Source organism: Aulonocara stuartgranti, assembly GCF_965226115.1.
Source record: "Aulonocara stuartgranti genome assembly, chromosome: 20".
Taxonomy (NCBI): Eukaryota; Metazoa; Chordata; class Actinopteri; order Cichliformes; family Cichlidae; genus Aulonocara; species Aulonocara stuartgranti.
The window spans coordinates 12,076,111-12,102,773 of record NC_138956.1 but is presented as its reverse complement, the minus strand read 5'-3'; the positions used below and the strand labels follow the sequence as shown (position 1 = coordinate 12,102,773).

At 42.4% G+C, this 26,663-nt stretch overlaps 1 protein-coding gene across 2 annotated transcripts; it reads left to right on the top strand.

The window, feature by feature from the left end:
* The first annotated feature begins 97 nt into the window (after positions 1-97).
* On the top strand, positions 98-26,647 carry nr1h5 (nuclear receptor subfamily 1, group H, member 5). 2 transcript variants are annotated; one of them, XM_082520156.1, is made up of 11 exons: positions 98-1,058; positions 9,886-9,982; positions 16,947-17,348; positions 17,429-17,569; positions 17,702-17,826; positions 20,714-20,812; positions 20,891-20,987; positions 24,525-24,641; positions 24,735-24,824; positions 24,981-25,094; positions 25,198-26,647. In XM_082520156.1, exons 1-11 carry the CDS (start codon positions 996-998, stop codon positions 25,398-25,400), a joined length of 1,548 nt encoding a protein of 515 aa, XP_082376282.1. In that variant the 5' UTR covers positions 98-995; the 3' UTR covers positions 25,401-26,647. The 2 variants fall into 2 exon arrangements, with proteins under 2 accessions (XP_082376282.1, XP_082376283.1); XM_082520157.1 differs by lacking the exons at positions 98-1,058; positions 9,886-9,982 and adding an exon at positions 14,413-14,641.
* The last annotated feature ends 16 nt before the right edge of the window (positions 26,648-26,663 follow it).

The window sequence follows — 26,663 nt, the reverse complement described above, 5'->3', positions numbered from 1 at the left end:
TTGCTCTGCTGCTTTCACTTTGAGTAAAGTCTCTGTTTTTTATTGAGTCATTTAGGATGAGAAAGGAGAAAAAAAAACTCTCTGGGGTTCTCTGTCTCTAACAGTTTACTTTCTTGACAACGCACATTTTCTTTTTTCTTTCTTTTTTTTCCACCCAGTAGAGGGCAAGGTCTGCACTTGGCTTTAATTATGACCTTTCGGCCTTTGCCTCTGCTGACCTGAACCCCCAGTGCGACCGCGTTTGACCTGCTTCTGGGAGGCCTCGACAGCTTTGTTGTTTTTCTTCATTAGCAGATTCACACTGACCCCTGAGTTGCACACCCACGCGTACCCACACATTTTCTCTTACTATTAAACATATATAATCCACTGAAAACACTAAGGGCCCACCCACAGAGGAAGTAAGGTCAGAACAAAACATATCAAGGGTTCAGTGTGTGTGTGTGTGTGTGTGTGTGTGTGTGTGTGGTTGGGGGGTGAATAGTGTGCGATTGTGAAACAGTGGCAGAGAGATTGTTAGACATGTTGGGGAGTTAGCAGGAAGAGTCAGTGATAGGGCGCATCCATCCATCACCAGACACGAACAAGAGGCTGTTTATAAACACGACATACTGGGAATTTCTTAATGAGACGATTCCAGTTCGTATGAGCAGGGGAGACGAGTGGGGAGGGAGCTTTGTGGCTTTTTGTTTCCAGTTCAAGTCCCGAGTGCAACCAAAAAAAAGGCCACTTATGGGAAATATTAAGCAAAGTTAGTTTTTTTTCATCTGTCACACTACAATAACTAAAACATTAGGTTTAAATTGAAACGTTGCCCCTTTTTAAAAATGCATTTATTTATCCTGGTGTTCCTCGAAGAAAAAAATAAAGCTTATGAATCCTGCTTGACACTAAAGATCTTTGATCAGCATGTGCAGAAAAAACATCTCACGTGAAAGGTTCTGTTTACTCTGTGTGTGAGGGAGAGAGAGGCTGGGCTGCTGTCAACATTACAAATGGGAAAAGCTGGACAAAGTGACAGGACGGTGAAACAGTTGGCACAGCAGGAAAACTCAGTGGTGAGTCCCCAACCTCTAACTATCTGCAAAAGTAACCAAACTAAACCCTAACAAAGAGCTTCCCAACTACAGCAGTGTTTTCATGTAGCAAATCTAGATTTCATACCTCATTGTTTCATTAGAGCCAATATGGATTTTGTGGGTTCGTGTAAAAGAGGAAACTTGAACAATGAAATAAGTGATCAAATGTGGATGCTGTCGTGCACTAAATTGTCTTTTGGATCTTGTAAAAATCTGGAAACAAAAGGAAAAACATTTTTCCAAGTGTAGGGCTACGAGTTGCTGCAACAGATTATTGCTCATTGCCTGTATCCAGCAACTATATTTTAAAGTGCTGCATGAAAAGGTGAGCTATCATGTGCAATTCTAGCTGCATTTTTATTCTTGGGCTCTGCTAAAATGGTTTTGCATGCTTCACTATTAAGCTATTTACCTTAGTTAGCACCCGGGTGTACCCTCTCAGTTCATCCACTGTCTAAAACAAGACGTTTCAGCTCACTGCACTCTCCCTTTAAGCAGGTTTGGCAATAGGTTTGAGCAGTGGGCGAGGGGGGCCTCGTTTCTACTCTCACTGACGTCAGACAGAGTCAGGAGGGAAAAAACAACAATGTAAAGCGGACCATTTCGGGCAGTCTGTACCCCGATCTTTTGACTTTTATGGATACTGGCCTATTTTTTTTTTCTTTTTTTAAATAAAATTTTGTTTGTGGCTAGGATCGGCTCCATCACCCCCCGAAGAGAAGAAGAGGATGGATAGAAAACTTTGACTGTTTTAGTGGTTTTTTATTTCAGAGGTGGAACATAAGGAAAAATTATAATGGGGACCCCTAACCGGTTGAGGCAGATGGCTGCCCCTCCCTGACCCTTGTGTTTTTCCTTCCCACTGTCACCAAATGCTTGCTCAAATGGGGTCGTTTGACTTGACAATATAAAGCACCTTGAGGCGACTGCTGTTGGGAATTTTCGCCATAAAAAATTAAAAGTGAACTGAATTGAAAAATAATGCAAATAGAACACACTAGAGGACCAGCAGCTTTCACAGAGTAGAGAATACGGTTTCAAACAAATGCTCCGAGCAGACATAACTAATGTTTGACAATTTACATTCCTCCTTGTGATAGCTAAATCTCCCCCAGCCACTCTCACTTACATATGCTGAGGCGTAAGCTATGGACTTTACTCACAAAATCCAGAGGCCACTCTTGTATGAGTGTCAGCTTCCTGCGAGGATCAGTAAACAGTCCGGGCTGTTATCGAGCTGCAGCTACCAGCCAGCAGCTGTCTGATAGAGACGGGAGCCGATCGCACGGAGAGTACGTGCCGAACACGATTTATTATGTGCTGAATTTATCTCTGGGCTTATACTGTGTGAGTGATTCAGGACTAATGAGTTGTTGGTCTGGAGGGAACGCTGCGTTAATTGTAGTTTGCTGTGCTCGTGCTTATTTAGACATGCCAGACAACCGTTTACTCCCTTCTCATGTGGTTGGAGCCATGTTGCTGCACAAAATCCCCCCCAAAAAAGTTCACTCCAGAATCCAACTGAACTAACCACACTTGATGTGAATGTGACCTAAAACTCTTTCCCTCCTTACCCTGCCATTTTCCTATTTTCATTTTATTTTTTATGATACTCCCGTGGGGGCCTGTGTTCAACAGTCTGACACCTCCAGAAGATCCATGGTGACATTTACACGCTCTCAGATATTGTCCCCATCATTTAGAGTCACTCTCAGTGCCGCTGCCTGCTCCCTGTTCCTCTTCCGTTCTTCAGGGGTCAGAGGGAGTCAGAGGGATGGTTTGTTATCATGGTTTTTATTTCGACATACACTAGCATGTTGAGATGCGACACACTGCCTTTGACAATGAAATAGCTGTAACTCACTTCTTCTCACGCCAGAATCCATCAGCAACCCACCACTGAGATGCTTTTTAGTTGTTTTAGTGCAAATTGCAAACTGGCTAAAAAGTATTTTGAAAAGGCAGAAAAAAACATCACTTACTCTCATTTCTTTAGCTGAATATATGAAAAGTAACAAAAGTGTTTGGAAACTGGCTAAGTGGAAGACAAAGGAAAAAGTGACAGGGCTGCATAAAATATTTACAGCAAATGAACAGCATCTTAAAGTTGTGTCCTTAAGAAACAGGAAAGATCCGATACAGGACCTGAGATATGCATCTGGCCTTCAGTTGATCCATCCACTGTTCACTGAAGCCTCTACGGAAATGGTCTCAGTGGAAGGACAGCTATCAAGAAGCCATTCGTAAGAACAGAAAACAAGGAGCAAAGGATGAAAGATGCCAAGTTACACAAGAACTGGACCAAAAATCAGCAGCAACATGTTTTATGTAGAAAAGAATTTTAAAATTGATGCACCGTACATATCAACTGGAAAGAAGCTGATTGGCAACAGCTTTATTTTTCATTATGAGGGTGATTGCAAAGACACTGCCAATGCAGTAAAAGCATCCTCCACAGCAGTGTTCCACTGTAGATAGAAAAACACTGTGAAACGCTGTCCCGATGCAAGCTCAATCATCCAGGTAAAGAAATCCCAAAAAGTTGATTCTGGTCAGAGAGATGGCAAACATTTGGTACTTAGGTACAAGAACAGATACTACTGTTAAAAAATACTCCAGTAATAGTCTACTTCTCTACTCAAATTTTAAAAAAAAAAGTACAGTGAAATATACTTAAAGTAAGAAAGTGAAAATAGCTCTTTGAAGGACGTTTCTATTTTTGTCCAGAGCTAACTGAACCTTGTGCTATATTACCTAATGATAAAATAAAATCAGCAGATGGGAATACAAACTTTAGTATAGTATTTTATTATTCTGATTATACTTAGCTTGAATCTAAAGAAAAATGAAAAACAATCTCTTTATTTTCTGTTGCCTACATTGCATAGAGTGAGTTTACCTCTAAACGGGAAAATGTGCACAGTCAGGGGCTAAAGTAGGATGGAGCAGGTGGGGAAATCCTAAAATGGGTTGCAATGGCTCAGCGTGGGGAAAAGAATGACAACGCAAAAATAATTTCTATTGAGAACTCAGTAGATTTTATTAATGTGCAGGCTGTGATCAGCTGACCTGCTGCTCTGTGTGGATGTACACAACTGAATTCAAGAAGATGTCAGCAGATGGCCATGAGTTGTCCTTTATGTCGATCCTCTACACCAGGGGTGTCGAACTCCAGGCCTCGAGGGCGTCAACACACCTGAATCAATGATCAGTTCATTACCAGCCTCTGGAGAACTTCAAGACATGTTGAGGAGGTAATTTAGCCATTTACATCAGCTGTGTTGGTTCAAGGACACATCTAAAACCTGCAGGACACCTGTGCTCTACACTGACAGTATTCGGTTTATGCTGTCTTTTTTGTTCTTAAAGAAACAGTGTGTTCTTTATTTTAGCAGACATTCATGTTCCCTCCATTCATCATCATGAATGGATGGAACGGTGACTTTGAAGGACAAAACAACCGAACTAGAATGAGAAAAGGAAAAAGTGGAAAAGCGAAGCTCGGAGATGCAGCATAGGATCAATGGAATGGCGAAAAACAACTCAGAGCTCATTAAGGGGATTATGTTGAACTTCAGCAACTTGAAGCACGAAAACACTGAAATGCAGGCGCAAAAGCAACAACAAGAGAAAATACATGAAGACCTGTAGCATACGCTTCAAGAAATCCAGAGAAGAAATGAGCAGTTGGAAGGCATGCTTCCCCACCTGCTGTAGCCTTGTGTTACGTCCCTCTGCAGCCCCTAATCATCTCAATGTGTTCAGCTGGTGCTAATTGGCCACACCTAGTCAGGTGTGGATAAAAGCATACCTGAGGCTCACTTGTCTTTGCCTTGGTGGCACTAGCTATTTTAGCCAACCTGGTATTCCATTTTAAGATAAAACCTCTTCTCACTAACAATCAGGGCCCGTATCCCTAAAGATTCTGAGAATCCTCTCAGAGAGCTCCTAACTTAACCTAAAAATTCCTTGCCAGGAGTTTTAGCTTAGAAGTGATTCCAGAACATTTTCAGTGAACTCTGAGCAAGGAATGGATGGAAAATCCTATCTTAGTGAGGAGGTGTGGTTGACCCCGTTGCTAGGTATGAGTCATCATTTCAAAAGCCGTGATTGGTTGATCCTACAAGTTTGATGGAAATGAGCTTTTGGTGATAATGAGCAAAGGATGTACCCTCAAATCAATAAACATATTATATACTCTAATCTTATGCTGACTGTAATTGTAAATAATATTTCACATTCAAGAAAATATCTGGAAAATGAATAGTAATCTTTAGGGGTTATAGCCTAACATTAGAATCTAAAATATGTGAAAACTTAAACTCATTACACCCTGTTCAAATAATGATTCGTGTCTTATTTGCTCATATTAATATCCTAGCTGGCATATTTTGTACTTTCACTCCCATATGGACCCCGTTGAAAACAAGATGGCCTATCTCAAGAGGCTGTCCTTAATGAAGTAGAAATCACAACGTTACAAGTCCAGTGTGGTCTTAACGAGGGTAACACGGCTCAGCTTTTAGCAATGTCTGTGATTGAAGACCCAAGTCATCACTGCTGCATTGTTGCATTTTCCCGGTTGCCAAATACCTCGGGGTTGTGATTACTTTCGTCTCCGGTGTAATAGCGTTGTGGCGTCGAGTTGGTGAAGTAATTGCATCTCTAAGGAGATCCACCACAAACATGATTCCTGCACGATCCAATCTGTAGCGTCTCAATAATTCCCTGTCATCCAGTGTTTGCAGGACATCTCTCCTGCCTCTTCTGTTGACCATTTTGTGCAGCTGCTTAGGGGAACTCCTAAGCCACTAAAAGTCCTCTTCCCTGCTCTTAGCAGATCTCGCCTTAGGAGCCCTTTTAAGCGTTAGGAATCTTGAGGAATAGCTTTTATATTAACTGGGATTGTCGTGTCACTTTTAGGGGAAATTCTAAGAAAACGTCATGACTCTGAGAATTTTCTTAGAATTTGGCCGCTAGGAGCCACTTTTTGCACAAAGATTCTTTAGGGATACGGGCCCTGGTGTTCGTCTCCTTTTTTATGTTGCGGCCTTTGAGCCAGGTCGTAACACCTTCTTCCTCCACCTCTGTTCCATCTTAATTTTCACCTCTCCTCTGCCCTCTTTCTCCCCTCTCTCCCTTCCTCACCCCCCTACCAGTCCCAGCGGTTGACTGCCGCCTCCTGAGCCTGGTTCTGCAGGTTTTTGCCCGTTTAAAGGCAGTTCTTCCTTCCCACTGGTGCTTGCTCAGAGGGGATTGCTGGGGTTTTCTCTGCCCTGTCTCTTTCCTCCTTTCTATCTATTCCTTCTTTTCCCCCTTCTACCTGTCCTTTAATCACTTCTTTACAACTCCCCCCCACCTTTGATTTCCTCCATCATCTCCTGACCTTGTGTTCACTTTTGAGAACACATGGTAGAGAGATGGGGGTGGAACAATAAACACAATTGGCTACATTTGACGTGTCAGATCAATGTCTTCATTCAAGAATAATTCATCTTAATGATAAAAAAAGAAACGGGTAATAGTGTGTTTTTGTGTATAATATGCATGCTATACTTGTTGTATCCAAATCCCTGAAGGAAAAAGAATAAGACAAATAAAAAAATAAAACGAAAATATATTTCTTTTTTTTCCCCCAGGTCAGTTTTGGTTTTAATTCCTGAATTGTATCGACTACCAGTTAGCCCGTATTAGTTCCTTTCAGGTTAATCTAAGTTCCTTTTACTTCTAACTCTCTGATCGATGTAAGCCCACTCAGTTCCAAAGTAATGAGACTTTTGCACAGCACTGCATGTATGACATCAAGATATAATTGAAGCCCATTGACCCTGGGAGTTGTCTGGCTTTTTAATGGATAGTTTTAACACCATGTGCAAGTTACATCGGTTGCAGACATTCATGTTCCCTCCATGATTCATCGTCTCCACCTTTTAGTTTATACATTTCTTCTGTATACAGCCGAAACCCTGCAAAACAATCCTCATCGGCATCATGTAAACTTTGATTCTAAACAGCGATTGGTGACACGATATTCACACTGTGAAGTACATTTTCAGAGAACAGCTAGCATGGTCACAGAACTACCTTTTGCGCTCTGTGTAAGTCTGATTTTTAAATGAACCAAAATAACAATATTGATTAAATCACACTGGATTTAATTTGGAACAATGCCGATAAAAGTCATATACATTAACAACAACACAAGGAAATTTAAGGAAGAAAAATAGAAAGTGTGAAAAAAGTGTCCACAGACTCACTAGACATCAACGTGCACTCTTCTACTGCAACATGTTTGTGGCTTTTCATGATGTCCATTTCAAATCTCTCAGACTTTGACTGAGTCATTCCACCGAGGATTTGCTAACGTGCGTAGGTTCAGGTATGGCTCTTCAACTGGCCTTTTTCTTTTTTTGCGCTCTCTACTGTGATATGGGATTCATAGATGAGGCTACCTAGTCCTTGAGAAGAGGTACAACAAAACCACAGTGTAACATTTCAACCACCAAGTTTCACAGCTGGTATCAGGTTCTTTTCCTGAAAAGCTGGTTTGCTCGGATCATCATTTTCATAGGAAAAGCCTTTGGCCAAGCATGGTCAGATTTGTGTAGCCTCTGTTTCTTGCACTTTGATAGCAGCAGGGGGTTGAGTTACCCGGAGATCCTGTTATGAAATTTGGTGCCTTATAGATTTTTCTTTTCACAAAGTACACATGCAAATCTTTTACATAAATTGTGGATTTTTTTTTCAAGTACTAGTATGAATTCTAGGATATTTTGACAGTTTTTAAAATCCATTACCAGCCTCATAGGCATTCACAAACTTTACTCTGAAGCCCTTGTAGAGCTCTTTAGATCCTGGTTGAATGACACCAGACCCTGGATATCAGAGAGTTAAAAAACAAGACTTCCTGTAAGCAAGAGCGAATCACTGACACGTGTATTTATGTGAGTAAACACTTCTCCAACAGCTTTAAACAGCTACTTGCTTGTTTAAATCTATCGGAAAAAGTCAATTTGAATGTAATTATTACTGTTAGTTTTTAGAAACATCTCCCGGTAGTTTTATTTCTAGAGTCTTTCCCTTCTTTCTCTTCCTACCTTCCCAGGTTTGTTCTGTGTTTTGTGGCTGTCTTTGAATTTCTTGATGATACTTCTCTCTCCAGTTCTTGACACTTTGGAAATGCTTGGGTAACTTTGTATATCCATCTCCTGCTCTGTGAGCAACAGCGATTCTTTTTCTCAAGTCTAAAGCGATTTCTTTCGTTTTTGGCACTTGATTTCTCAAGCGACGGCTCAAGCACTCGCTGAAGTTATTATACTGTGTGTAAATTAGAAGATAACCCTCAGTTTTAATTTGATTTTACAAACTTTGAGCATCACAGCGTTATAACACATTGCACAGCAGCGGTTTGTGCAATGGCTCGGTATAAAGGTCAGTTTTTTTATTGATCCTGGTCATTTTTGTTTCTAAACAAAAATCTCCAGGCTGCTTTCTAAAGAAAACTAATATGCTTAGAAATGCTCCAATGAAAATCCCTTGCCCTGTTGAAACACACTTTGACCCCCTGGAAAGTTTTGTGACAAATCTCACAGCGGGTTAATCGGTTTGTCCTTATTTATAGTTAATCAGGGTAAGTCAGAGTTTTCAAAAGTGTGACACATCTTTTGTTTTATGTACTTTTTCTTTAGGCCTTAGTTTGTACTTTTCCACAGTGTTGTGACCACATATGTATCAATTTACCCTTTAGACATCCACTTACAAAAAAACCACACTGTGTAGCCAGCAGCTACATTCCTGTTTCATTTGTCAGTGAGACTGATCGTGATTGCACCAGTGAAGGCTACAGTTTCATTGAGAATGATTGGCTCTCCCTTAGCCCTCTGCTGTGCATAAGTCAGTCCTGATTCCCATAATGAGCCAGCGAAAGAGATGATAGGCGGGTGGGAGGACACTATTAATCCTCAGTAAGCATGTTGCGTGTCAACCGGCCCTGCTTGGAGATTTACAGGCCTGTAATGGGGGTCACTCTTCCGTCTTCTCCGGGTGGTGCAGGCCTCGACTTCTTTTGCTCTGCCCTGGTCTGGTTAACTATTTGTGGGGAGGCGGAGGACCCCGAGAGCCTTAAATCTAATCTGTTGTCCAATATTAACCACAGCACAAACAGAACAGTGGTAAACAAAAGGAAGAGTAAACACACTCCCCAAGGCCTTTAGGACAAATATGGACAGTTACGTTCACAGCGCACAGTTAGGTACAACTTAAATAAAAGAAGCAAGGTTTGTTTATTCTGAAGGGAAACTTTAAGGAAGATTTCTTTTATTTGAAACGTGAGATTAATGGAAAATGTTTCTTTCGCCCAGTCCAGCTGTTGCACTCTTGTTACACAAACCTCAACATGCAAGGAATAAAGCCATCATCTTTCCCCAGCGTTTTCTGATCTATGACGTCCCAGTCAGGTCCAGCTGTTTGGACACACAGTCCCATCCCTGTCCCTCCTCGGTGTCCCCCCACTTTCCCTTTTGTCTATCCCCCTGGGATGTGTAATCCCTCCTCCAGCACATCATCCACCACCGACCAAGAGGATCAGCTGCACTGCTGCTCTCTGCTTTTTAAAAATAGGCTGGGATATCAGCTAAGAGACCTGGACGCATCCTGGGGATTGAGGAATGTCTCCACACTTCCCAGAGCCTTGATATCTGCGAGAATTCTCTGAGTAATTGTCTCTGTGTGTTTCTGGGTGTATGTGTGTGTGTGTATGAAGATAGATCCTGTATTACTAGTTAAAGAGAGAGGATTTTCTGTCCAGATGAGAGAGTGGACCGAGCTGGAGATGAGCTTCACGGCAGGGGGGTTTCTCAGCACCTCAGATGGTTACTGCTCCGCTGAGCAGCTCCAGTACTACGGTGAGTCCACAGTCATGCTCGTGCTCCTGCTTCTTTCTCTTTGGTGTCTTCATCTACTTTTACTTCTGTTTTCTCTCCAGCTTCTCTTAAAAGAACCACGAAATTGAAATATTAAACACTGCCTGATGGGATTTTTGATTCTTATTCTAAGCTAAATCTCATTCGTGGGGCATTAATATATCTAAATTGACACTGGAAAAAGGAAAAACTGACTTTAAGCATTTAATACCTTATGCAACTTGAATGTGTGCAGACATTTGCTTTACAAAAAACTCTCTAAATGATCAGTCAGTGCTACTGTAAAGAGCTCAATGGGAGACATCGTTTTTCAGAGCCAGTCTCCATATCAACCTGTAATCCACAGAATAAATGGGATTATTTCTTCAGGAGAAAGCAGTTACTATGGACACTGTTCACAGGATTTTCTTCTCACCTGAGCAGATGAAATCCAAACAAAGTACAAAATTTAGTGCGACAAGTATTAAGAAAGAAAATGTGGTTTCTGCTGTCACTTCTGCTCTAACCAAATCCCCCTTTGTATAAATTTCCATTTGTACTTTGAGAGGTTCTGAACTTCCTTGAAGGTTTTGGACACTTTAGCATTTTTCAATCTGCTGATCTAAACCTCGCTGGCTTGAAATGAACATTTAAATCAAAGAGAGAGCAGAATTTCACAATTTCTAGGCAGCAAAATGAGCATCCATGCTGCATAAGACACTCGAGACTTGATGACTCTTCTGCTGCTTTATTATGTCTACAGATTTGACACTGTGTACTGGTCACACAGATTGACATTAAGTAAGTGGGTCATAAATAGCTTATATTGTTACACGCTGATATACGGCTGCCTTCTGTGTGCAGTGCAGCCTCATTCACTCTGACAGCTGATGAATGAACGCTAAGCCTTTATTTACGGCGTTTGAGAACTCAGTGACATGGAAAAAACAGTTCTTGAGGGGGATCAGCCGGCTCACCGCGTTCGCGACATGCAGAGAGGCTGAGCGTGCATCGGAGGATCTATTTATACTGACATGTATCATCAACAAAGTCTCCCTGTTGTCTCCCCTCCTGCCCTTTGGAGAAGAAGAAGGAGGAGAAAGGGAGGAGGAGGGGGAGCTGCGGGAGGTGCTTTGCTGGTGTTGTTTGGCTCCCTAGCGTGCGTGGGATGGAAGGGAGGCTGAGGAGTGTTTAGACAGCGTTCAAATGGTTTACAAACACTGCAAACAGCAGCTCAGTCACACAGTGAGAAAGCAAGGACCACCCCCCCACCAACTCCCCAGTTCCCCCTCCACCCCCCACCAAGCCAACCCATCGCCTAGTCGGGTAAAGACAGGAAACATCTGCAGGGAGAATGAAAGCGAGGAGGGGAAATTAAGCACAGAGAAGAGTTCATTAGTAGGCTTTCAGCTGATCAGAGCAGGGACATTAGTCCACTAAATGTGAGCTGCAGCAGCTCTCAACATGTTCTGTCATTTATCATCAAACACGCTTGTAATTTAGGCTCAGAACTCCTCGGGATGCTTTTGAGGAAGCCTCAGTCACAACTGATGATTGATGACACGCATGGGGTCTCTGAGGAGAAACTGACCACACGCAGGGTGGCGTTTTTATGTTGCTTATTTTTGAGGTTACTAAAAGAGAGAGTTGGGAATAGGAATGGATTTCACATAACCATGATATAACTATTCAGATTTGTCTATTTGCCAAAGATATAAGTTGAATTACTTCCTGAAACAAAGGTAGCTCTAACAATTTTATGTGTGATGATCAATTTACTCAAAATGGGAAGTCAACTCTGAAAATGTGACTCAAGTGGAGTCGCCAGCATGGTTGGGACTGCTCGGTTGTTATCTGACACGCACAGAAAAGGCTCTCATTCATGCGGCTCTACAGTCACTCTCTGTTTCCTTTCATCCTGTCTTTGTTCTAAACTAACTTAATCTGTTGCTCACTCCATGCATTGTGAAAGGGTTTAACACTTGTCAAACCACACTGAGTGTTAAAAGGCAGGATATGGCGACCTTTGCTGCTTTGATTTATTTATTTATTTTTTGAATATTGTCTCCTGGAAATTCCTCTTTATGTGCATGTGCTACAGCACCACTGCAGGATGCCCGATTTTCTGTCAGAGCTCGAAGACGTACCTCACTCTCTGCACAGTACTGTGCAAGTCTCAAGCCATTCTTCATTTGTTTATATTTTGGTCAGAAAAGGGGAAGAAAACATTTGCAGACACATTTAAATACAGTATGTAATGCAGTATATAAGGCAAAAATAGAGTTTGTACAATTTTGCGTACCTCTAAAGTTAATATTTAGTATGATCATCTTTTGTTCTTTGATGCAGCCTGAACTCTCTTAGGCAGCTTTCTTTAAGTAGACGTCAGTAATAGTTCTCCAAGCTTCTTTGGGGACGTTCAAAGTGCTTTGTTGGATGTTAGCTGCCTTTTGTTCTGTTCTCTGTTAAGGTGATTCCCACACTGCTTCAATAATAGAGATGTCCGGACTTTGGGGACACCGTGACTTATAATGTCCCATTTTATGTTTAAAAAAAAAATCCCCAATATGCATTTACTTGATTTGGACGAAAGTCTGACGATCATTTTTGCTTTCATAATTCCATTAATTTTGAGAAGATATCCAACACAACTGGCTGAAATGCCACCCCAAACCATGACCCAGCCTCCACCATGTTTCACAGATGGCTGTACATACTCACTGTTGTACCTCCCTTCTGACCTCTGAGGTATACTCTTTTTTTTTTCTGCTCCACTTGGCCAGTTCCATATTTTTAAGGGCACCCTGCATGCATCATGCCATAATATGCTACTTTTTCAGCTAACAGCTCTTTGGGAATCACCTTGTTGGACAGTTATTGTAGATTTTGTAGATTTTTGTGAAAGGCTGCTCTTAAAAATCGGTTATTTGCTAAATTGTCTGTTATGTGTAGAAACAAGTCTGGTTCATTCCTTGAGGAAGGTGCTTTTTTATGCTTGAATGGTTTATAAGTCAGTGTATTTGGCTTTGCAATTGAAGAAAAAACAATGCAGTTACTGGACTGAAAATGAGTGAAAAAGCAGCCAATATCCAAAGCACTTTGAAAGACTTAGAAAGCCTTTAGAGCTATTGGCTAAGGCCACTTTAATACAATTACAAGCAAAATGTAGAGAAATGAGGTGTGGCTCAAGACTTCTGCACAGTACTGTATATAGTGATACACATTTTACTACTATATACTGTATACACATGTCTGTGAAGGTTCTCAGTCATCCAGGTCATCGTAGTCTAAGGAGCTTGGAAAGAAAAGCGTCTGGACTTCTTTAAGTTGCTTGAAGACGTTTCACCTCTCATCCGAGAAGCTTCTTCAGACGCCTTAACGCCCACTCACATCCTGGGCCTTCTGACCTCAGGAAATCACATGATAGGGTGGGGCTAGGTTTCACAATGAGTTCACCCAAAACTTTGGCTGAATGTGACCTACACCTGTTTTCACACCTTGGCTCACGTGATTAGGTAGAGGATCATTAGGGGGGTCCATTGTCCCTCTTAGGGGGACACTCCCACAGGGCTCTTCACTATTTGATCTTAGAACTGAAGAAGCTTCTCAGATGAGAGGTAAAATGGTCTTCAAGCAACTTAAAGAAGTCCAGACGCTTTTCTTTCCAAGCTCCTTAGACTACGATGACCTGGATGACTGAGAACCTTCACAGACATATGTTCATATAGTAGTAAAATTACTATATATACATATACTCATTTTACTATCATGTGTACATATACACGGTTTACACACATTAAAATCAATGAACTAGTCCTTCCTAATCTTCATCCAACATGTTTTAGCCCGAAAGTTCCCATTTCCTGAAACTCCTGAAGGTTGGGTGGGCTCTCTGTTTAATCAGTGCATAACAGATCCCACAGCAGTCCCAGTCGAACAGTCCAGCTGTACTTTAAGAGGCTGCCAGTGGTCACACATGTTTTCTCAGTGGAGTCAGTGCTTGCAAAACACAAGCAGCTGACCCACACTCTGACATGTTTTAGGTCATCCCAACAACGAACTGAATGAATGATGGACTAAATGAAGAATCCAGAAAAAGGGGATAAAAAAATAAAAGAAAAATAATAATAAAAAGAAAAATCCTAAATGGCACTGGGAGTTCTCAGCTGCATCCTGTTTCAGCAGTCTGAACAAGTTCACAGGGTCTCACTCTCAGCTTTTTATTGTATCCCATAAGAGCCATTAAAGCAGTCACGACTCACGTAAATTCACATTCCTCTGAACGCTTTTTGACTTCGACCAGCGTCACAGAGTTTCCTTAAACGTTCATTCATGTTTCAGTCACGCTAGTGTAATCACTTATTCCCTGTAGGTTAGATGCTGTATGTGTGTGAAAGATTTACAATACTGACAAGATTTTCAATTTGGAAAGAATATTTGCTACACCTAAAGTCATAAATCTTACACCATGGCACTTGAGCGCTATTTAAGTGGATCACAGCCTGATGTAATCATAACAATATCCTACATACAGTCAGGAGGCTGTAGTGACATAAGGAGATGCTAGGGATGATCCAATGTGGTGACGCAGGAAGGAAAGAAGAAGAAGAAGGAAAAAAAATGATGGAGTGTTATGAATTGTGAGGACAGGTTGCAGCACAGGTGTGTGATACTATAAGATTACCTTAAGCATGATCCTGTATTTCACTTAAAACCAGCTGTTTGTCTCTCATCATTTCATCATCGTGACTCCAGATAAAAGTTCATTTGCTCCTGGTTAAAGATAGCGATCTTTAAAATGGGTGATCTATGTTAGCTCAGTTTGTATAACACCAATTCCAAAAAAGTTAGAAATCAATAAAAATGGAATGCAATCCTTTGAAAATCTCATAAACTGTTATTCTATTTACAGTAGAACACAGAAAACATATTCAAAGTTTAAATTGAGAAAAATAACCATTTTAGGGAAAATATGATCTCATTTTGAAAATGATGGCAGCAACATGTGTCAGTGGGATTGGGTCAACAAAAGTATGTGGTAGGGTTGTGCCATATGACCAAAATTTCATATCCCGATATAAGAATTGTATCGTCCCGATAACGATATAAATCACAAAAATGTAACATTTTCTGTAAATTCTGTGAATCTTGGGCAGCTCGTCTTGAGTCGAGTGTTTTAACCGATGCATGAAACGATACATTTTTAGACACAAGTTGTAACAGCCGCCGTTTTCTTTGTGAGTATTTATTACACGGCGTGTAATAAATACAGGAAAAGCCTGTTCTAACGTTTGAGTCTAAGGTTTATTTTTTAGCACCTGGTGGCTCTTTTTTAATTCTCATCCGTAAATAATCTGCTCTTTCACGTGATTCAGTTTATTTTGAAAAGTCACAACAGGATCTTGAGCTTTAATGTGAAAAGTTTATGTGGAACATAAACAAGCGGACACGCGATGGTGTTACCGTGGTTGTTGCTAACCAAAACGCATAAAACCAAATGCATAAAAACCGGCGTGGTTATATTAAATATAAGAGAAAGAGAGAACTTTAATAAATTAATGTAGGCACTACAGTGACCATCAATACGATGAAAAAATATTGCCGTAAAGAGTTTAATTTGCGACACCACGAAACAAAAGATAGCGTAAAATGAAACGATAGACGTTTTTATATCGTCATCCGATATATATCGTTATATCGAACAGCCCTAGTATGTGGTACTAAAATGAAACGGCTGGAGGCTAATTTGGTTAACTGGCAACAAGTCAGTAACATGACTGCGTATAAAACGTGAATCTCAGAGTGGGAGAGTTGTACAAAAAACTGCATCTATAAATCTATATGTACCAGCAACATAAAACTGGTAAAAACTCTGAATATCTAATCATCTTCAGTACATGTTATCATCAAAGGATTCACAGAATTTGGAGAAATCTCTGAGCACAAGGGACAGTCAGCGTTGGGTGGATATGGTCTTCGGCCATAACAGGCGCAATGCCTGTGAAGAAAACTTACTGTGCCATCCACAAATGGAGGTTAAAGCTCTGTGATGCGAAGCAGAAGCAACATGTGAACGGGATTCAGAGAGTCTGCCGTCTTCTTTGGGTTGAAGCTCGTTTAAAGTGAACTGAGGCAAAGAGCAAAACTCCTTTTCTGGAAATTTGCATAATGAAAAAAAAAAACACAACAACATAGGCGTAAATGAGGCTCTGTCCCAACTTGTTTTAAGACGTGTTGGTGCCATTCAAAAAGATTTTATTCTTTTCTTTACTTTTGATGTTTTCTGTGTTCTGCTGTGAATACAACAGTAGTGTATGAGTTTTGCAGATCAATGCATTCTGTTTTTATCTCCATTTTACACAGTGTCCAACTTTTATTGGATTTGGGATTCTTACAAAAGGTTCAGTGATTTGTCACAGCTGCTGAGCACTGCAGCTTTTAGCAAATGCTACTCCAACTGGAATAAATGGTTCATCTCCTGGTGGATAATTCTTTAACTGTGGATTAATAGAGGTTTTACTCCAGTGACCATTTCCATTAAATGTCATGTTTTATACTTGAATCGTTTCTCACAGTTTAGCACAACCAAGGGAATGAAAATCTGAATACAAATTTTGTATGTATGGAGACAGGGTGGGTTTAAACTGCAAGGCCACATCAAAAAGTCAGCTGTCCGAGTAATGTATTTCAAGGAAACCTCATTGTGTTCATTTCAAGCTCCATATTTCTGTTATTGGACTCTATTAGAGAAGCTTTGAATCACACTTGCCTTATACTTACTTATACTGTCTGAAACAAGCCACCCTTCCTCCAGTCAGCTTTCTTCTAACTGGCCAACCTTGACAAACAGAAAGCAGAGCTGCTCTGTTCACACGTGGACCTATGACTTATGTGATCCTACATCAGTGTCATCTCTCATCAACATACAGAGCCAGTTAAAACTTTTGACCCTGGACTTTGATTTCAGATATGCTGGCTGACCCCCTGGGCTATCCCCTGCAGGACCCTGACCTCCAGCTCCTCCCATACAGCCAACAACAGTATAGTCCTGCCAACCTGCCCTTCTCCCACTATGGTTCTCCACCCTCCTCTGCCCCCTCTCCCTCCTCCTCCTCCTCTTCCTCTCAGCTCTGCAACCCACCATACCATTACAGCCCTCACTGCCTGGAGGCCCCTTGCGATCCGAGCCCCGAGCCCCACTGTGGGGGCCTCTTTGCTCAGGGCCTCGGATCTGTAGGACTGCCAATGGGGCGGAGGTCCCGGATGGGCTCGGGTGGAAAGAGCAGAGGTCAGGATGAGCTGTGTGTGGTGTGTGGTGATAAAGCATCAGGATACCACTACAATGCTCTTACCTGCGAGGGATGCAAAGGTATTTATTTGATTGCTTTCTGATCTTCATATTTTTCTACTTCTTAGCATCAGCGCGTCATGTTTTACCTTTCGCTACAGGATTCTTCAGACGCAGTGTCACCAAGAAAGCTGTGTATCACTGTAAGAGTGGCGGTAGCTGTGAGATGGATATGTACATGAGGAGGAAGTGTCAAGACTGCCGTCTGAGGAAGTGCCGAGCTGTGGGAATGCTGGCTGAATGTAAGGCTCAAATACAAGAAACTGATTGACTGAGGTTGTAATGTAATCAGAGAAATGATTAGTGAGATTCCAAAAAACAAATATGTCACTTTGTGGTTGTGCAGAAAATAATACTTTTTACCCTCTCTTCAGGTCTGTTGACTGAGGTGCAGTGCCAATCCAAACGCCTGAGGAAAGGAGGTAAAAGCAGAGGGCAAGAGGAAGAGGAGAACACAGACACCAGGAGAGTCAGCTCTACCAGCAGGCTACCCGGACAGGTGCGGCACACCTGTGCTCGATTGGATACTTTCCTAACTTCAGAGTTCGAGGTTCAAGATTATTGTGCCACATGGGCTAAACAAATTCAGCATAGCAGCAAGAGTTCACATAAAACACAATATACAGGAACAACTTTAACAGCACCAATATGGGTGAATTATACAAATGATTACATGGTATGCTAATTCATAAGGAAATGAAAGTGCCAGAGTAGTGCACAGTGATAATAAAGTTTATTTAAAGCCTGGAAGGAAAGCTGGCAAAATCTTAATAGACTTATCAGTATAACTGTCTCCTGATTAAGGCACTAGCTCAGACTCCAACTACAGCATTTTGTTAAACCCATGAATTGCAGAGTAGGTGCTCTTATGCTCGTTGGAAAATGTCTTATTCTTTCTCCTGCTACCCCAGTGCTGTTTAAGTGCCCAAGAACAAAACAGACCAAATTAAAAACATAATTTAGATCTGTAAGGAGACTTGTTCTAGGAATATATTGCTCGATTAAGGCTTATAGACGCATCAAATTGCCTTGAAATTGCATGCTGCCAGTGGTAAACAAAACAAAACAAAGAACAACCTAAAATTGCTCCTAAGAATCTATAATTCTTACTTTTGCTCACCAGGCACAGTCTCTAAATCTATAGTATGTCTTGCTATCTGCATCCTGAGATCTGAGGGATCACCCAGGAAGGGTGACACTATTCTCCCCAGCTATTCTAACCTCCTGCATGTAGTACAAGACCTGAAAACCCAGAATTAAACCATAAGTTAATTTTGCTAAGGCTCAGATTGTGTAGTGGTGCAATCCTTCGGTGTCCTTCTATGCTAACTCAACTTTCTATGCCATTAGCTCTCCTGAGGACCTGCTAGCCTTTTTTTTTTCTGCCTGTCCCGTTTGTCCTTTAGCCATCAGAATTATTGTCTGAAGGCCAAGAAAAATACCCAATGGATTTACTTTACCAAGTGGATCATCACAGCCTTGCCGTATTGGTCCATTTGATCGACTTTTGTTATTATTATTATTTATTTTATTTCATTTTATTTTCAGTTGTTACACATGGGACAGACATGGGGGATAGGAAAAGGAGAAAGAAAGAAAGAGAGGGAAGGAAAGAAAAACAGAGGGGAAGAGGGAGTGTGAGAAAGGGCACTTAAAAAGAAAAAATCTCCTGGATCACCTGTTGAGAGAAGAAAAAAGAAAAAAAAAGGCCCATAGAAAATAGGTCTTCCCTGGATCCGGCATCAAGCTGGCACTTCTGATTGACCGGTGTCATGGCAGGGTGTATGTCAACCAGATGTGGGCCAGGTCTGGCAATGATGGCACTATTTATGTTTCTATTTTCCTATTTTAGTTAGAAGACCCAAATGCCATGTTGCAATACTATACTGCTATGGTAGCTAATGTTTCAAATGCATGTTTGACAGGTTTGTGAGTGTACACTTTATCCAAAACCTAGTGACGGTTTACTCATCTTTGCCAGTGGGTGGCTGTAGCTCAGGAGGTAGAGCAGACCACCTGCTGATCGGAAGGTTAGTGGTCCCTCCATCCCTGGCTCCTCCAGTCTGCATGTCAAGAGTGTGAATGTGAATGTGTATGAATGTAGTTAGGATGCACTCAGTTTAGAGAAAGTGTGTGATTGGGTGAAGCGGCCACGGAGCAGAAGCCAGAGGGGGCTGCAGTGATGTGCCTGCGGGCTCTGCCGGCACCCAGCTGCGCCAGAGTTAACCGAGCCACAGGCCCAGATGCCAGAGGCCTGAGGGCCCCCAACCCCCTGGAAGGGGCTCCCAGGGCACCAGACCCCGCCAAGGAGCCAATGGGAGTGAACCGGTTGCTATTTACAAAAAGGCCATCCAGCCTTTTTGTAAATAACAAAAAGGTTGCTCTGATTCCTGTTGAACATCTTACTGGCTGTTCTGACAAGACTTCCAAGTCCACCTGATGTTTTTAAAGCTTCTGAAACAAGCAGCAATGCAAAATGGTCATGTGAAACTAAAAAAAGAGGCACTGTCTCAGTGAAATAAACCTGCTCAGATTTCACTATGCTTAGTGGAAAAAGATGATTTGCTGGACCTTTTCAGTAAAGCATTAACATGGTGCTCATTAACAAAGCATAATTTTGGGGGGACTAGCGCTGGATTTTTTGGTATTGGTAACACTTTATAATACAGCCAGCGACTAAGGGTGCAGTTCCCTGAGAGTTAAAATGTTCTTCTTTCTTGTGAAAACTTGAATTGTTACCTCCTCATTCTGATGTATCTACTGGGAAGCATTTGTAGATACACATTGTTACATTGTAATTTCAGGTAAAACACATTGAAACTCTCCTGAATTCTTTGGTAATTACACCCTTAGTCACAGGCCACATTATAAAGTGCTGCCTTTATATTTAGGTGACTTAAAACATGATCCTCAAATTCAACCACCACCAGCCCAGCAGCTGCCGAAGGCCTTCTAATGAACGAATCATAGCAAACTGTTGCCATGGCAACTGCTGGTGTTCAAGCATCAGCCTGATGGTCAGTCGCACCACTTTGGTTCATACTGAAATAGTATATATAGGATATAATAAATATAATCGCATTTACTTGTATTTATTCGGTTATTTAGTCAATGATTTCTGGTTGCATTGCTATTTCAATATTTTTTTCAAACCCAGAAAGGCTGAAATATCACAGACTCTTCCTCTGCTGCCACCAGGAGGTTCAAACAGGCATTAGACGGACTGAAATAAAACGTGTTCCAGCTATTCACACAGCTCTCAGTATCAGCTTTAAAAGTCTTAGGCTCCCCTCATTATTAATCTAAACCGTGTCTAGTCTCTCACTCTGTAATCATGAGTGCTTCTTTGCAAATCTGTGTGCTGTGCTCATTTCCATCTGCACCAGGCTTTGTCTGCCAGTTTAACCCGAGAACAGAAATACATCGTGGACAGGATGGTGGAGGCCCATAGGCTCTACAGAGGTCAGGACAGTAACAATTTTAGGGTAGGTTCCAGTCCAGAAACATACAGTGCAAAAATAGTTTTCTTGTTCTCATCTTGCTTTTGTTGTGTGTGCCTTCAGGCATTTGAGTGGCTGTGTCCAGAAGAAGTGGAAGGCCTGTCTGATGTAGTATCACCCCGCCTACAAAGGCTGCTGCAGTTTGCCAGGACAGTGCCAGGTGAGATGAAAGAGGGAAGGTTTCAGCTTTATAATGTATTTGCTTGAAAAAGAAGCAGGATAAGAGGATCAGAGGGGAGATGTTCTCCCATTCAAATGAGACAAAAAAAATACAAGCTTCAAGAAAGTTTCCAGAATCTTATTACCTACAGTCTCTTCTCAGTCCTCAAAATTGAATCAGTATGTTTCTGCTGGCACAAGAGATACTGGTTGAAGAAATCTCTGCTTTCTCTTGAATATAATAGAAGTAAATGAAACTTTCCTGCTGGTGCTTTGCAGCAGTATGGCTTTCCAGAAATCATGATCCAGTTTCTTAAAAAAATAAATAAATAAAAATCCATAGAGCTTATTGTTAGTGGTTTCGTGTTGGATCTATTTTCTTTATACTATCTACATCCGCCAACCAAACGAAACCCATAGCGCGCTAATCTCACAGCTCAGTTGAAAGAAGGATGGGGATTATTGTTTGCATCTACATGCTTGCTCCACGACCTAATTGCATCTCATATAGGCTCTATAAAAACACCCCATGAGTCCTCAAATACCTGTGGAAGCTGATGAAGGTAGTGTGGCAGAAAGGAGTTATTCCAAAGGCTTGGCGAAGAGCAGGAGGTATTCTGATCCCTAAGGAGAAGAACTCCTCATCCATCAGCCAATTTCGCCAGATCAGCCTGCTGAACGTAGAGGGAAAGATCTTCTTCAGTGTCTTTGCCCCAAAAATATCTACTTTCCTGCAAAGAAACAACTACATTGACACATCAGTGCAGAAGGCCGGCATCCAGGGCTTCTCGGGGTGCCTGGAGCATGCCAGCGTCATCTGGCACCAGATTCAAACTGCCAAGAAAGAACAAAGAGACCATCACGTGGTCTTTTTAGACCTTGCCAATGCCTTTGGGTCAGTTCTGCATGAGATCTTGTCGATGACCTTCAACTATTTCAGCATACCGAACCACATCACAGGACTGGTCAAGACCTACTTTCAGTTTTGTGTGACAGCTGAGAACACCACCACAGCCTGGCAGCACCTGGAAATTGGAGTCGATGGCAGGCTGCATTTTTTCCCCTCTGGCATTTATCATGGCAATGGAGCTGGTCATGCGGGCATCTCAGTGGGTAGTGGGAGGTGAGACACTCATGAGTGGCCTTTGTCTTCCTCCCATTAGAGCCTACATGGATGACATGACCATCATTACAACAACAAAACCATGTACTAGGCGATTGCTACAGAAGCTCCAGGGAAACAGCCGAGCAATTCTATATCAGTGGAGAACAAATTCCAACCATCCTAGAGAAGCCCATAAAGAGCCTGGGACGGTAGTATAACGCAGACCTCAATGATACGTGGCAACTAGAACAACTAAGGCAGAACTTGGCTAATGACCTCAAGCGGATTAACAACACTGCACTCCCAGGGAAACTGAAGCTCTGAACCCAGTTTGGGTTATTACCCAGACTACTGTGGCTTTTGACAATGTACGAGGTCTCACTCAATCATGCCAATCGACTAGAGAGGCTAGTGAGCTTCTACGTTAAGAAGTGGCTCGGACTTCCCAAATGCCTAAGCAGCGTTGGACTCTACGCGACGGGATACTGTCATTGCCTATGCCTAGTCTGATAGAGGAGTTAAAATGTGCAAAAGTGAGGCTTATGATGTCACTCACGGACTCCCGGGACCCAATAGTGAGAAGCACTGCTCCCACTAGCGAAGGGGATGAAGCCACATCTGTGCCACATCTGTGCTACAGGCCAAATCTGCTCTTCAGCATCGTGACGTGGAGGGTCATGTCCAACAGGGCAGAGGAGGATTTGGACTTAGAGCAGTAACACCTCGGTGGCAACAGGCATCTGTAACCGAACATCAAAAAATGGTGGTGGAAGAGGTGCGCCGACAGGAGGAAACAGCCAGACATGCCACAGCCGTAGCGCTGGCCAAGCAGGGTCGCTGGATGAATTGGTAGAGTGTGGAAAAGAGGAAACTCTCATGGAGTGAATTCTGGGGAATGGAGTCTAATAGACTAAGTTTCATCATCCGATATGATGTGTTACCTTCCCCAATAAATCTGCAGCTGTGGTTTGGAAAGGACCCATCCTGACCCCTGTGTACAGTCCCAGCCACACTGAAGTACATCTTGGTTGGTTCTAGGACTAGCCTTACTCAGGGCAGACACATGGAGACACAACCAGGTCCTCAGGTGTCTAGCCGAGAAAGTTGAGTGCAAAAGAAAATCCATCAACGCTCAACCTTTAACGAACCAAGAGGAGTGTCAGCTGTCATCAACATTTGTCCGGGAGCCAAGTCGAGGACAAGCCCCTCAACCCCGGACCTGGGCCCACTAAAGGTTGCCACGGATTGGCAGATGCAAGTGGACTTGGATCAGAGGCTAATTTTTCCCACAGAGATCGTAACAACTACTCCGCGACCAGACCTCGTCCTTTGGTCGAACTCCCAAAAACTTGCGTACGTCATTGAGCTGACGGTACCATGGGAGGAAGCAATTGAGGAAGCATTTGAGCGTAAGAAGCTGCAGTATGCCAACTTGAGGCAGAGGACAGAGGCTGGAAGATCAAGATGCGTCAGTGGAAGTGGGGTGCAGGGGCTTTGTTGCCAGTACAACAGCAAAACTACTTAGAGAGATTGGGATCAGAGGACAGGCGCAACAGCAGGTTATAAGAGAACTAGCTAACACTGCTGAGAGGACCAGTCACTGGCTATGGTTAAAAAGAGCTGACATCACTTGGGCAGCTAAGGCAGTCAGCTAACCGCGAGAGAAAATAAAATATTCCGCTCTTCTCCCCTCTGCTCTTCTTCCCTTTTCTGGGAGGCAGTGGGGAGGTAGAGCGTACAGGCGGGAAGGTGCGGGAAGCCAGATCGGGCGCCCCCCTTCCGGCTCTCCTCTCTGCTCTCTCCTATCTTGTCCCTTTTGTCTTACTTCTCTCTATCACCTTTTCTATCCCTTTGAAGAAGTTAGGCTCCATAAATAATACTTACCTAAAGAGGTAAGTATTATTTCTCAGTTGCAGTGAATAGATAGGAGAAAATAAACTGTAGAAAACTAAACAGAAGAAAGAAGAAGAGAAATAACAATTTAGCATAAACCAGTGACACACTCCGGGGCCTGATCAACCCTGGCAGGGCCTCCTTGGATGAGGGTGTCTAGTGATAATGGCTGAAACACCCGATGAATCCGAGGTCCACTACTGATGATGTGTCCCAAATCTTAATATGATAATCTAGATCAAATCTCTAATCCCAAAAAATGGCAGATTAGCTTGGGTAAAAGACTGAAAGTTGAGGCACACAACGATGTGTGCTGCTGGTAAAGTTTCTGGGCTGCCTTTCCTCATAACAGCCATCCCTCAAGATTCTCGCCATTTAAAGCAATGCATTATCAGGGACTACAACATCTAGTCCTTTTACTGAATTATTATAGCCAGTGTCTCCAGGGAGGAACTTTGATATCAGTTCAAAGTTATATAAAATGATTCTGTATTTAAAGAATTAAAACAACAATAGCAACAAAGAATTATCTTCTCACAGGTTTTGACCTCCTGGATTTCTCAGACCAGATTTCTCTGCTATCCATCTCTTCATTGGACGTCATGTTCCTGCTCTCTGCCCAGCAGTTTTCCCACAACCCAACAAGCCCCAGTCCAGGTGAAAAAACACCAGGAGAGAGGAAGATGATGAGACACAAGTAGATAACTGTATGAAATAACCATTCTTTCTTTTTTTCTCTCCATTAATCAGCACTGCAGCTTTTCAGTATGTCAACACACAGCTTTCTCAGAGACGTAGAATCAAAGGAAAACATCCACAGCAGGGGACTCATTGGTTCAGGTGGGTGCACACACACACACACACACACACACACACACACACACACACACACACACACACACAGAGATACACTCCTTAGTCTGACAAGCTGTGGAAAAATTGCTCAGACAATGAATGAATTAGATGTTTTTTTTCCACATTTGCTGGCGTGAACAGAGAGCAGTGAGGATCTCTTTGCACCAGTGCTCAACTTCTTCCACAGCATGGTTGCGCTGCGGGTGACGGAGGCTGAGTACACCTTACTTACAGCCACAGCGCTGCTCTGCTCAGGTCAGACCAGGAATAAAATCAGCTGTCAAGTTAAGAATTGGCAAAGCAAAGCTTCTGGGATGCTGTTGTAAAGCTGTCTCTGTCTTTCTGTCCCTGTCTGCAGACCGCGCATCCCTGCAGGCAGCCAGCTGTGTTGAGAAAATGCAGGAACTGATCCTGGACCTGCTGTCCAGGTTGTGCGGGGCCCAAGCTGGAGCAGCGCGAGGAGGAGCTCAGAGGTTTGGCCGCCTGCTGGGCAGACTGACGGAGCTGCGAACCCTCCGCCACAACTACCTCCTCCTGACAAGACAGCAGTCTGGACACTGACAGTGAAGATGTGCAAGAAATTCTGAAAATCTTCAGTCTTTTATGTCTTCACTTCAATTCAAAGACTTATTTGTACAAACACTGTCTTAGAATGGTTCTAATTGGGTATAAATGGGACAGTGTAGGAGACAGTTACTCAGCTGTCTTTGTTTTCTCCCCAGTCCTGAGTCATTTAGGAATTTTAGCCTCTATAACAGGACTGAGATGCACTTGTGAGCTGCTGCAGTTTGTTTCATCAAAGAAACTTTTATAGGTGTTTTTTTATATTTGTATACATTTAACATTCACACTTACAGTACTTTTCACTTTGCTGAACAATGTTAAAATAAAGCATAAAAGGAAAGCTGTAATGATAATGCAGTTGTAATGAACGTACACTCACTGGTCACTTTATTAGGCACACATTACTAGTACTAGGCTGCAACTTTCAGAACGGCCTTAATTTCTTGTATCAAAGATTTAGGAAGGTGCTGGAAACATTCCTCAGAGATTTCTTGTCTGTATTAACATGATAAGCAGCATACATGTAGATTTCTTATCTATACATCCATGATGTGAATCTTCTGTTCCACCACATCCCAAAGGTGCCTTATTGGACTGAGATCTGGTGACTCTGGAGATTATTCGAGTACAGTGACCTCACTGTCATGTTGAGGAGAAAGGATGGATCCATGCTTTTGTGGGGTTTACACCAAATCAGAAGGGGTGCTTTTCAGGTCTTTTCTTAATTTTGGTGAGCCTGTGTAAATGGTAAATAAAATGGTCTGTATTTGTATAGCGCTTTACTTGGCCCTAAGGACCCCAAAGTGCTTTACACTATACACAATCATCCACCCATTCACACACACATCCACACACTGGTGATGGCAAGCTACAGTGTAGCCACAGCCGCCCTGGGGCGCACTGACAGAGGCGAGGCTGCCGGACACTGGCGCCACCGGGCGAGAACTGTAGCCTCTGTTTTCTGTACTTAACTGACACAAGTGGGACCAAGTATGGTCTTCTACTGCTGTACGGCTTCAAAGTTTGGCGTGTTGTGTGTTCAGAGATGCTCTTTTGCATATCAGGTCACTAGAAGTGGTTATCTGAGTAACTGCTGCCTTCTAATCAGCACGAAGCAATCTGACCCTTCTCCTCTGATTTATAGTTCTTTTGCAGAGAACTAGAGGATTTCTTTTTTTTGGAGGGCCATTCTTTGTAAACCCTAGAGATGGTTGAACTTCAGCAGGCTGCCATGTGATTGGTCAATGAGATAGTGTCAAT

Coding starts and splice junctions, on each gene's coding strand:
- nr1h5 (XM_082520156.1), top strand. CDS start 996: ATGGGAAAAGCTGGACAAAGTGACAGGACGGTGAAACAGTTGGCACAG. Junction 1,059..9,885: donor CACAGCAGGAAAACTCAGTG/GTGAGTCCCCAA, acceptor TTTTCTGTCCAG/ATGAGAGAGTGGACCGAGCT. Junction 24,642..24,734: donor CCCAACAAGCCCCAGTCCAG/GTGAAAAAACAC, acceptor TCCATTAATCAG/CACTGCAGCTTTTCAGTATG.